The sequence below is a fragment of the Echinococcus granulosus genome (genome assembly GCF_000524195.1).
Source record: "Echinococcus granulosus chromosome Unknown EG_S00177, whole genome shotgun sequence".
Classification (NCBI taxonomy): Eukaryota; Metazoa; Platyhelminthes; class Cestoda; order Cyclophyllidea; family Taeniidae; genus Echinococcus; species Echinococcus granulosus.
Window position 1 is genome coordinate 93,383 of NW_020170557.1, and position 12,357 is coordinate 105,739.

Genomic DNA, 12,357 nt, shown 5'->3' on the forward strand with positions numbered 1-12,357 from the left:
GTGTAGTTTATTTTAGCAAGCAAACCTGTGCAAGGCAAATAGTCTTTCTAGGTGCGATATGAAAGCCCTTGGAGAAATATGGGAACTAGTGAGTGGAGAGGTCGCAATATTTAACTTCGCTATGGTAAAATTTGTTTGTTCATTTCAAGTCGTATTATGCCGCGCATTGTTTATAGAAGATGGAAAAGCAGTAGTAGCTATTGGTTTAAGCTTAGTTCTAAGTACTAAGCCAACGGTTTATTCCTATTTCAGAGGTCTGAAAATCGTCCATTAAATACGCTATCGTTTCAAGTACTCTACACATCGCCCTCCCACTTAACTTCATTTGTATCAACGAGGTATGAATTGTGCACACAGTATTTAAGATTACCCTCCCATCAGAGACTTGTCAAAAAGTCCCATCTTAGTCATAACCATTTTTAGTTCAAATTATGAAATTTAGAATCCACCTTTATAAACCAGACGTAGGGCTCAAATAAATATGCATCATTAATGATACTGACTGGGATCTCGATCGTTAAAGTGACTTTTGAAACATTTCTGTGGTAGCTCAGTCTCTCCGCATGATAGTAATATCTTTTCTGTCCTAATGTTGTGGCTTCTTGCTACCTTGGAAAAGACTTGCTGTGCTACATTGCGATAAACCAATCGCAGATTTACTATATTTATTAATTTGGGGTAATTAGTGGTTATTTTGCTCAAGGAAGCACTTAGATTGGATTCTTTAGCAGTAGTAAACCTCAGTTTATGCCTACATTTTATTCATTCCTTAATCACCGGTTTCAGACACTTATACGGAAAGACTGAGTAAAAGAATGCCCGTTATGCTACGGCAGTACGAGGAAGTTTAGAGGTTACTGAAGTCTACAGAAAATCAGAGTTTGCGACGGCTTTGGAAAACAATGACGTTTGCTTAAACGACAAGTTTGTACCTTACCGATGGTATGCTCAATTAAACTTCTGTTGTATGTTGTTGCAAGTTCAGTGAGGGTACGCAAGTCAACTGAAGCGTACTCTTGAGGAAGAAAAAATGTCGTTTAATGGCACTTAAAGGGGCTTTGTAATGGTCGGATTACGTTCTGTCATCTTTATTTTGGCAGCTTTAAATATTTTTAGGTACCAGTCGGTGTATCTGTTCTGGCAGTAAATTGAGAGATAATGAGGGAGTGTAATGGAGTCTCAACAATTAGCCTCTCAAATGACTCACTTTTGCTTTGTTTCCCTTCAAATACATTAACCTGCTACACATATTACCCATCCACACGCTCCATATTTTTTACATGAATATCCGTAGCGAATTCAAATATCCACCAACACTTTTCATAGCTAGACGTCTACTTTCCTATTTATTTAAACAGAAAAACTAAAAATCCTTCACTCGGAGTTTCAGCAATGTAAAATCTAGGGGATTAAAGCGTTGATTTTTTAAAAGAAATCAACGTAAACTTTCCCCATAGGTCACTACCTTAATTGGCTCCCATTTGACAGCAAACCAATATCTGGATTCCTAACTAGGTAACATGTTCAATTTCTTAGCTCTTCCATACCACACCAAGCCTTGCAAGAAAATACACTAGTCGTTAGTCTACCCTCAGAGAAACTTGTACCAATCGGTTGGTATAGCAAAGGACCGTTCATGCTTGGCAGCTACTCTTTCTTCAGGTTGGCAGGTGGGGAAAGAAGTCAGCACACGATGAATTTTGAAGGTGTTTCCAAGGCTTGATTATTAGGATGTGCACAGTGAGCACGAAGTGGCTCCTGTGGAGTGTATTCGCCAGTCTGTACAACTGATCCCGCCCTTAACTTTAAATTCAGTTCAGCTATGCTATTAGAAGGATTTGGTTTAGGACATTTTTGAGTGATATGTTCTGCAGTATTTCTAAATACCACAGCTTCTTGCAATCCATTTCTCCTAGTTGACCGTTGTCAGTTTTGCAATTTGTAAGGTAACTGAACCAAATGCAATATTTCCTTAGACTTTCTTTAAGGCCATACGCCATGACGTGGGTAGACATGTTAAATAAAATAATGAGAAGTGCACTGTCACAGCTACAACGAGGCACTTGATGAAGACGGCATTGATGACGATGCAAACAGTTCAGTGGAAAGGTCTATAAGTGCGTAGTTTGCTGCTGGTGAATAGGCCCTCCTCTACCTTTCTGCCTACCCTTCGAATTAGTTCTTCACTTATTTACCCCTTCTTTTCTCCTTCGCCTTCACACAACGGCGTTTCCTGGCTTCCATTCCTCCCTTAGGCACCAACCTTCAGTAGTCAGTCAGTAAATGCCAAAAGCCGTGCTTATTTTACTCTAATCGACTGAGGCACTTTTTGGGGCTATGCTTTTTTTCCATTTGAAGACTAATGAGATTGCCACGTGGTAGGTGTAAGTGTGTAAATTCCCATCCTTCCAGAGATATTAAGCATAAAGCCAAATTTTCTCTCATCGTGAGAACCCAAGTAGCTGTGGGGTTATTCGCTATACCATGGTAAGTGTGGCACTAAATTCTTGTCCTCTAATTCGTTAAAGGAAGAGGAGGAGGAAAGTGAGCGAAGGGACATTTTATTGGTTTGTGGACAACATGTGCATTAGCTGGATGAGCTTAACACAATCAATTTTATTTTTGTACTTATTTTTTTTAATTTCTGCTAATGCAATGCTTTCGTGGTTTGGAAATCGCGTTTAAATACAGCAATAGTACATCCACTATCTTTTCAACCGCCATAGACGGAGAACAAGGATAGCGAGTAAGTAAATGGACGTCTATTTCTTGAAGTGCAACTAAGATGCACTTTGTTGATTTAAATAAAATTATCTCCATCACATTTTTAATCACTACACACAAAGACTGCTTTGTTTTCTTTATTCCTAGTGCCGAAATACTTTCAAAGGAAGATTAATAAATAAAAGAGTGCTGTTAAAACTTACTAATACGAATTTTGGCTATCAACGCTATTTGAGATGCAATTTGCCGTATTGTAGCGAGATGCGGTTGAATTATCTTGTGCATGTTCATGTATGTATGCGTGTTGAAACGGATCAGAGCCCAGACTCCAATTTTATCCCAGTTGTAAGGTCTTTTCTTAAAGTGCAATTTGCTGATTGCTTTAAGTAGAAGTAATGAACTGGGTGATATTCAACCAGCAAATATCTACGTAAAAATGCAAATCAAACTGCTTTATATTTCTACTATGTTTACAGAAGAATATGAAGCATTGCATGCACCATTACAATTATTTGGACTTTGTGGCTGTAAGTAAAGTACAAGTTGATTGCAGTCAGGAGACAAAACGTGTCTTGCTTTTCAAATAGTACAGGCAAGTGCTTGAGTGTACCACCACAATCGCGGTGCCGTCCACCCTTTCTAAGTTCATCGCAAACATGGAGCCCTGAATTTTTTGATCACATGCATTTTGGATATCCCAATTAAGTATCGGGTTGAATGAAAAGCAAACGCAGTTTACTCCAGACAAATCGAGTGTTCCATGGAAATATATTGCGGTATTTGTCACTGTGGATTAAGCTGCAAGACATGTTCGAAGGAACTGGAGAAGCAGATCCTTTTATTACTTCTCAAAGTTGGTGCGAACCCTGTTGCTCTAATAACATCTATACCTCCAGTCATAGCTTTCCCTTAACCGTCGGTTGCCTACTCTACTAATTAGCTTGTCAATGAAAGGGTCATAAAATTTACGTAAATGAGGGAATCGCTGCAATTTTACATTCAAGCTCTAGACAAGTCATCCATTATTCAAGTCGCCTTGCAACTGGTTGCAAGAGTATTCCATATTAGTGTACTATATAACCTCGTCCCTCAGGTGCGTAAGCTGTCGATGCTAAACGACACGTGGTCAAAGTGCGCAGACAAGACTTGCATATTATAGAGTTGCTTAAAATTTTATTAGGCATTTGACAAACTAGTTGTTTACGAAATTTCACGCATTCCACTTCGCATATTATGCCTTAATGACACAGAAATGACCGCTGATGTGGATTAAATGCGTGCAGTCAGTGCAAGGAGGAGAGGCAATTCTAACTAGTCAGAATCGGGTGTACTTAAAATAATTTACACGCCATTCACTGTGTAGCCATTTAAGTGTAAGTAGCAAAATTTTAAAAAATGTATGTGTAGTTTTTTTCATTTTGTCTCTATCGGAGCTGATCACCACTATCCCTTTTGCCATCTGCTCGTATTGGTAAAAATCTGTAATAATTAGTCTCTGTATTGCGTTGTGCTTAGTTTAGTTCGATCAGTACTGAAGTCTATGTCATCAATACAGTTCTAATATTTTAAAGGAGCAATGAGAGACTCCATCTCACGCATTGATCTTACTACAAACACCATCGCATATGCAGTTTTCATTGAAAGTCTATTGGAAATGCTGCGTCCTACTTTGAAGTCAGCCCAAAAAATAATAGGATAACTGATGGAGCAAATTTTCAGACACAAGCGATTCGACGAAATCCACTTTATCTTCATTAAATGTCTCAGAATAACGCCACATGTCGGAGTATAGATCTCCTTTATCTCCCCGTTCCATTCCATTCCTGTGCTCAATGTTCTGAGCACCCAATGTTGAATGAAAATTATGTGAACTCCTGATTTTATGAGAACAGTTAATACTTCGACAACATCCTTTAAATTAGGTTATTTTCACCTTAAAAAAAGCTCACCGTCAAGTAACACCAACTTGAATGAGCATATATCTCCAGAATATGTATTGCTAGTATATTTGCAGTCCTTATCTAAAAGGACACACACACACGTTTTTCTTGCATTTTTAACAGCTTCTGATCTCCACTAATATGGTAGACTTATGCTAAAGCCGAAAAAATATGGAAGCTACATAAAAGATTATGAGTAGGGAAATTAAGGAAGAAGTGGTGGTAAAATGTAAATGCGGAATTATCCCACCTCCATGTCAAATAATGATTCCCATCAGCGGCAAATTTTGATTATAGTAGATTTACATTGACTAGATAAAATTAGGTTATAAACCCAGTGGTGCACAGGTCCAGCTGTTTCTAAAGTTTAGCATCAAAAAGATATGAATTGAACTTAAAAAGAGTGCATTAATATAGTGTGTTTACATCCACGGCGTATTTCAAGCATGAATGTTTTCAAGGTGCTTTAGTGCCACGTCTTCTGTAAATGTTACATAGCAGTATGTCCCAAGAAACGCCTTATGTTTGAAATCTGATACTGATACAGAAAAGCCTAAATAAAATAGGGTTTAGTGAATCTTTGAAGGGAGTTATTGGGTGTGCTGAAGCAGCGGAGACCATAGCATAAGGCTAAGTTTCGTATTTGTTCTAAATGGCGAGTGTTGAAACTTAAGTGAACATTAGACTCGCTAGTAATTGCAAAATAAGTATTTTAACGAGGAACACCATAAGCGCTGGTGATATTTGCTTTTCATAGATTTTAGTCGTAAAATGATTAATGCAAGGCAGTGAAGTAAATATTACTTGCGTGGATCCATGATTATTGCTGCGACATTCGGATCTCGAATGCAGAGCATTTTGCCAGTGCAGCTACAAAGGAGACCATGTGCACACATTTTCTGCTCCTTAATGAAAGCACGATAGCTCCCCGATATTAGATGCTGATAGCTGCTTGAATAAAAGATTCATTAGAGGCAGCTAATTTCTTGTTAAATTGAATCGGAGGGGCAAGACCGGGCTGCTTACACACCGGTCGAACCATTTTATTAAAAAATCAAAAGTTGGCAATAAAGTTAAAAGTGTACCCAAAAGGACTAAAAGTCTAATCAATTCGCACAAGTGCGCGATTAAAATTAGTAAAAACAGTTGAAATGTTAAAAGCAGAGAAAAAAAACACATGCTTGCAATCAAATCACAAACTGTAAATACTCGAGAGGAAAGGTACAAATTGAACGCAGTTATTAAAAATGGTCAAAAATGCAGAGAAGAAATGCGAAAAGTCTAGGAGGATTCGCATGGAAAAAAAAAGTGCAAAGATTTAGTTTTGAATCACAGGAAAAGTAAAACTTTTGATTATGGATATCAATTGCATGAATTGGGGTAGCACATGGTAGAAAATGCAGGAGGAATGAGGTGAAGGGTAGGGGATTAGGATGCGCGTATATGAACCAGCGACCACGAGCGTTCCTCATCCGTCACCCACAATTGTACTAACCCGGTCCGACGTAGCACAGCCTCGATGGTGTGACGGACCCAAAAGTTTCCATGTGGCGTAGTTGCTGGCACTATTCACCCCCTCAAGTCTAATATTCACTGCCCATAGGGTCAAGCACCAACTGGCGGAGTAGACTCAATGTGTCGGTGACGTGATGATGCTGTTTCACACAAAAGTGAAGTAGTATAATAGAGGACGTGAGACGTGGGGATTCTGCAGAAAATGTAAAATGCCTAATGGCTGGTTAAGTATTGCACTAGAAAAGAGATTGGAGTATTCCTATTGCGATGTAGCTATCATCCTTTGCGACTTATGTAGGCCTCTCCACAGGCAATCTTCTGTTTACTCTTGTTTTATTCTTTCGATGGAGTGGAAGCCTACGACGCATTCAAACGTTATTCAGAATGAGTGGATTGATTTACACTAGAATGCTGAGAGCAAATTTGAAGTTTATTAGAGACTGATATGCGCCTGCAAATCTGTAGCCATACGTCAATTAGGGGGTTGGACCACTCCATAGCAATGAAGGCGCGTAAGTTGGTACAAGATGACTTGACCGATCCTACCAAACAACACTATTGCCACCTCAGGCCCACTTCCTTCTCTTCACTATCTCTTCTGCATCACACCACCTTTGACTGCTACACGAGGGTGATGTCACAGACACACTAAATTATGCAGCCACAATGTATTAGGGTCAATGCAATGAAGAGGTGAAGTCACGCCTGCGGTGTGCAATGTTGCAAGCCTCAAGTGACTAAATGAATGGAAGACACTACCCGTAGGCCCCTTTGCATGCTCTGGACCATTGGCTTCACTGCTTATGCATTTTCTTGCACCTTGTCACTTTACGCCAATTACTGATTGCATTTGATCAGCGTGTGTCAAATGGCCTGAGGATGTATGAGCATCATATCCTCTACTACGCACAGAATAATGATGTCACTTAAGTCAGTGGCAGAGGATTCTGAGTGGTCACGCAGCTCTCATTCATTCATCCTATTCGCTTAAAGGGGATTCCCACCGGCTGAATAATAAAGTGAAACGTCAGAGTTAGAAAAGGTGTCCCATTAGGGTGGTGAAAAAATACTTAAATGGGAAAGCAAAGACTTAAAAGTACGGAGGAGCCCTCCGCGGCCCAATGTTGTAGGAAATTGAGAACTATTTTAGATCATCTTTAAGGTGTACAAAAGTTAGATTTAAAAGAGGCCAACAGATGAATGACACCTTTTTAATTGGTTTATTTTTGCACCAGAAAGTAACCTCAAATACCAAAACCAAGCCATTAGATGGCAAATTCGTTAACTAAATGTTACTATACTAAACCAGTTGGACGCGTGCGACGTCGTGAAGACCAGTCAGATGTGTGCTGCATCCCGCGGACCAATCAGATGCATAGTAGCAGTGGCCTATCTTAAGCGGTTAAAATGAACATATTTGGATGGATGACAAATTGGTGTAAAGGCAGCAGATATACATATACTCTCTTCCAAACCAGAAGTCAAAGCAGGTTTTTGATCATTGTCTACAAAAAATTTGGTTTTTATACCTGGCGCTCATAGAATTTTGTTCACCAACCACTCATTCGTGTGTCAGTATAAACTACATTTATGTCAGCATTCAAGTGTTGTTCGTACTTAAAAGCCCTGTACAAAACCACATCATTAGCCCCAAAGAACGGGCTGGAGACCATATCAGAAATGGCTAAGTGTAAGGCATGAGTGTGCGCATTTTGGATTTGTCATTAATAAGGGAGCTGCTGTGGTTTCAAGGACAAAAACTGGTGCTTTTTTTACTATATGAACGCTCGATGTTGTGCTGCCCAAGAAACAAAGTATTCGCTTGAAATCTTTATTATGGTGCTGTTAATTGTATCAACTTCCGTCCCATCGGATTTAACCATTTACTTGCCATGTCTAGTGATATGCACTGGTGTAGCGTCGAGCGTCAAGGATTACTTCTCTGTTTTGAAGCATTTCAAAGTATTTTGGACTGCAGCAGACGCTATATTCGTATGTTTTTCGAATTAAATTATGACATAAAAGCTAGGAAAGAAGAAATAATACTCCGAAAGCGTATGCATTGTCGATCATTAGAACCGCTTGAAGGTTACTAGCACGGTTTAGAGGACAGGTCGCCTGGAGGAGCCCTAAGTGGCCCGCCAACCATAACCAAGGGTCAAGCAGAAAATTACATCACTACTTAGGCATTAGCATTGTTATTAAGCTTACCTTGGGTGTCACACAGATATGGCCAATCAACCTTCAAAATGTCTCATAAATTCGCAAATTTTATTTTAAAGGCATTTATAAAATTACCAGACAAATTATCTAAGAAGTAAACTTTTAAAATCAGCAGCATTGCTATTTGTGAGACTTGGTGTTGGAACCCACCACTTAAGCGACCGGAATCGAAAGTGTTGGTCCGGACCTGATATGTCATTAATTATAATGGCAGCTAATGTTGTCCCAAAAAGCAATCACTTATTCCAGTAAACTGTACTTTCCTTCCTCCTTTTAAAAACGTCTATTTGGCTAGACCAGACTGAGGAATAGGGTGAGACAGGGCGTGCTAACAAAGGGGATTATTATTTACCCCCTTGTCAATGTGAAGAATCCAATTCAGTGTAGCAGAGTAAATTTTACCCGTTTTTTTAAAAAAGGGTATTTGCATTTACTTAGGGTAGCTATCAGACTCATTAGGATACTAGAGCTGTGCTCACATCAATATTTTTAGCCATAAACTGCTTTGAGACTAATTTTTCCAAAATCCGAGCCTAAGCTTTTTAGTTTGACTCAGGACAAGCTTATTCGGTTGCGGCTATGTTTACTTGACTGCTGTTTAATTTTGTGGGTGGGCTCTCAGAGCACCCATTTCCTCCCTACCTATTGGATGGCATTACATACGCAAAATTGAATTCCTGTGTTATATTGTTTAGAAGATGAAACGGTGTCATAAGCATTGTCAGTGGACTTTTGCAGTTGTTTGGTGGCACTGTTGCGAATAAACAACCCTTAAGGTCATGGTTTAGTTAATGACTTCTGCATTTAGATGCGGGTGGCATGCATTTACTTTTGCCGTTCATCCCATCCCCATGGAAGGACTGTGTGGGAAATTAATAAAGACAAATAGGTAAGGACATAAATGGATCATTCGGAAGCAATACACTAAATGAGACCATCCCGAATAATTGTCAGGCAAAGCCTATTACTAGGGGTACTAAAGTCGGTAGCAGCCTATACACAAGTCAGGTGACGTCTGAGTGGCAGCAGCATTCGAGGCTGCGGCTTCCTGTTTTCAGCGATTCAACAAATGCTCTTTAGGCATTTTACAATAACAACACAATCCCAAGGCCAAAAGCACTAAAAATATAAGTCAATATAGTTGCGGGTTTACCGTCAAATAGCAGATGGTTTTATTTCATACCTGTTGGTGTAACTAGCCTATACTCAGTCAATTAATTAAAATGAAGGGGTTTGAAGGATACCGTAGTTTACCGGAGACCGGTGCACGTCTCCTTTTTCTTAACCCGCAAGACTTACAAATTGAAGAAATAATGTAATGATTAAAGGGTGGAACTGACAAAAACTAAACATTTTGGGGGAAATTCTGTTCACTTATTGGGAGCCTTTTACACATCATCAATCTGCTTCAAACACCAAAAAAATCTTCAGAGAATTCATTACTTTCGAGATTGCAAGGCCTATGTAAAATGCACACATAAATAAAGGAATTTTAAACTATCTATAACAATCAGTGGCCCTAGCATCAGCTGCCGAAATGGTGCGTTTATTTGTACTAAATATATTTAACCTAGAATAGATTTGTCTTGGGTCTCTTAGCAGCTGTGGATACAACCTGTGATTTACTTACTTAAAATTAAAACAAGTTGCCTATTTTAACACCGTTTGCGAAATTTGCACTCCTTCATGCTTGTGTTCCTTAACAACACGCCTTTGATCCCAAAGTCCAAAGCCCCGATTATTTCATCCAATTATACAATTGGTTTCTGATCACTAGCATGCAGTCCGGACAACACGATCATGTGAGAGGGGATGCCGTGCTAAAGAGTAACAGATATAATCGCAAGTGTGATTTGGAATCTGTTATTTATTTTTGAATTAGCTTAGCATTGGCGATGACGTGCGAGAGCTCTGTTCTCTGACTGGCATTTGCACTGTTAGCGAGGCTCAGTGGACAGATTTTTGCGTAAAATCACGGTCTTGTTAGAAGTTGCACTTACCTCCGTCGCTTAAGCACTGACTTTGATGAGGTTATTAAATTACCTAATCTCATACATTAAAAGACGAAAGTACCTAATGCCCATTTATCGACCCACTATTCACTGTCCACAGAGCAGTGTAAAAATTATTTTAAATGGAAGGAAATTGACAAATCAAGAAATATATGAGTGAAATTGCATTAATATACACCTAAAGCAGCTGTCCAGGCCCCAAACTGAAGCGCCGCAGCTTTGGCTAACTTTTTAATGTGTTGAAGTTTAAAATTTTGGAGATAAAGTATAATGTTTTAACGTAGTTGCTCTTTCGAGGAGGCAGCCATGTTAGCGGCACTGCTACTACTTCTCTTCGCCATATTCTCCATGCTGTTGTAGGCTTCAACGTCTGCGCCTTTGGATTCACCCTTGTGCCATGCAGCTCTGCCATTTCCATTCTATGTGTATTCCACACTACATTCACTTTCGTCGCACCTGTTAATGTTTTTATTATGCTGAGTGAGTGTGACATTGAGGGCCAGGAATGGAGTGAGAGTAGAGGATAGAAAACTGGTTCTGACTACTTTAACGCCTGTTCGCATGCGATGGCAAGAACACGCGGTGTGATGGATGGGTTTAAAAAGATTGTAAAGATAAAGCAATGAAAGAATGCTAAGCTGATTGAATGAATCAACGAATAACTGATATGGTTTGAGGAATTTAGAGATGAAAACCGTGAACAGTTAGGAGAAACAGTGAAGTGATGCAATAAGCACTTTGTTAGGAAGAGTGCATGCTGGTGGGACATCAAAAGCGAAACAACGCCAGCAACTACACTACGCAGAAACCTCTGGTTCCCGTCACACCAACGAGGTTGTGTTACGTCGGGCCGGGCTAGTACACAAATGGGTGACGGATGAGGAACACTCGGAGTCGCTGGCCCAATTAAAGCATCCTACGCCACTACACTTCTCATCGTTTCACCTACATCCTCCACCCTCCTTTCTCCTCTCAAGGAGATGCTCAAATATTAATAATTGGAATCCTAAAGTGTAGTTCCGTTGCGCAAATACAAACTTTGAGTCTTCAGATAAACGGGTTATTTATGTAAGTGCAGAACTCTTACCTGTCGGCATCCACACACCAGAGTGTTTGGGTTGGGGAGCGCTCAAAGTGGCTGACCCACTGTACTTCATACCACCTCCCATTACTGACATTTTGTGCCAAGATTTCTGCACGTGTCGTATAACATCGCCTTGCATTGAATTGGACTGCATCGGATGTCCATTAATACGCTGTGTAAGGTGAAGCCTTCGATGAGACAGAGATACGGTTGGTGGTAATCTTTGTTATCGTATAATTAAACATGAGATTAAATGCACCTGCCTCTGTAGAATGCAGCTGCAGTGATTGTATTTAAAACGTATTTGACTAGATATTCTGTTTCACGAAGTGTGTTGAACAGTGAAGGATGCAATTTATTAGCCATGTGAGCACCTAATTTACATTAACGAATATCGTATTTATTAATTGAAGCATTTTCTAAAGTCAGTGTTCAAAATCATTCTTAAAAAAAACGTCTAAATCATAATTTTGTCAAGCTAATACTCAAAATGCGTTTTTACGTATTCCTTGCATGGTAGTAGATGATTTATTTTACTTTACCTCCTTGAAACTAATAAAGAATGCTCTTTCTCAACTAGTCTACTCGCTCCAAGGAAACGTAGTGCGGTATGGAAGGACTAAGAGATTAAACATGTTACGCAGACGGAAATCTAAATATGGCTCAATGTTAAATCCTAACCAATAAATTTAGAGACTTGCAAGAGAAAGTTTTATTTAATTCCATTTTAAACACCAACTATTTAATGGCCTATATTTTTTTGCATGTGTATAAAACGGAAAGGTTGAGACCAAGGAATGAAAAGAAGCTCGAGTTTATGAGAGTCGATAAGGTTCAAATAGGGGTGTTCGGTGGCAGG

The 12,357-nt window shown here is 39.4% G+C and overlaps 2 protein-coding genes across 2 annotated transcripts in view; one reads left to right on the forward strand and one right to left on the reverse strand. All coding sequences in view use genetic code 11, as the record gives it.

Moving 5' to 3' along the window:
* Nucleotides 1-3,429, forward strand: part of EGR_09942 (hypothetical protein) — a gene marked incomplete at both ends in the record, with an annotated part of 9,128 nt that extends 5,699 nt beyond the window's left edge. The window contains 3 exons of the mRNA XM_024499191.1: nt 2,872-3,015; nt 3,089-3,251; nt 3,317-3,429. Of these exons, the coding sequence (XP_024346397.1) occupies nt 2,872-3,015; nt 3,089-3,251; nt 3,317-3,429 (420 nt within the window). The remainder of the gene's footprint in view (nt 1-2,871; nt 3,016-3,088; nt 3,252-3,316) is intronic.
* A 2,818-nt stretch (nt 3,430-6,247) lies between these two features.
* EGR_09943 (hypothetical protein) lies at nt 6,248-11,583 on the reverse strand (the record flags this gene model as incomplete). The annotated part of the gene is made up of 2 exons (XM_024499192.1): nt 6,248-6,372; nt 11,502-11,583. The coding sequence occupies 2 exons, from the start codon at nt 11,581-11,583 to the stop codon at nt 6,248-6,250; spliced, it is 207 nt and encodes a 68-aa protein (XP_024346398.1).
* Nucleotides 11,584-12,357: the final 774 nt, after the last annotated feature.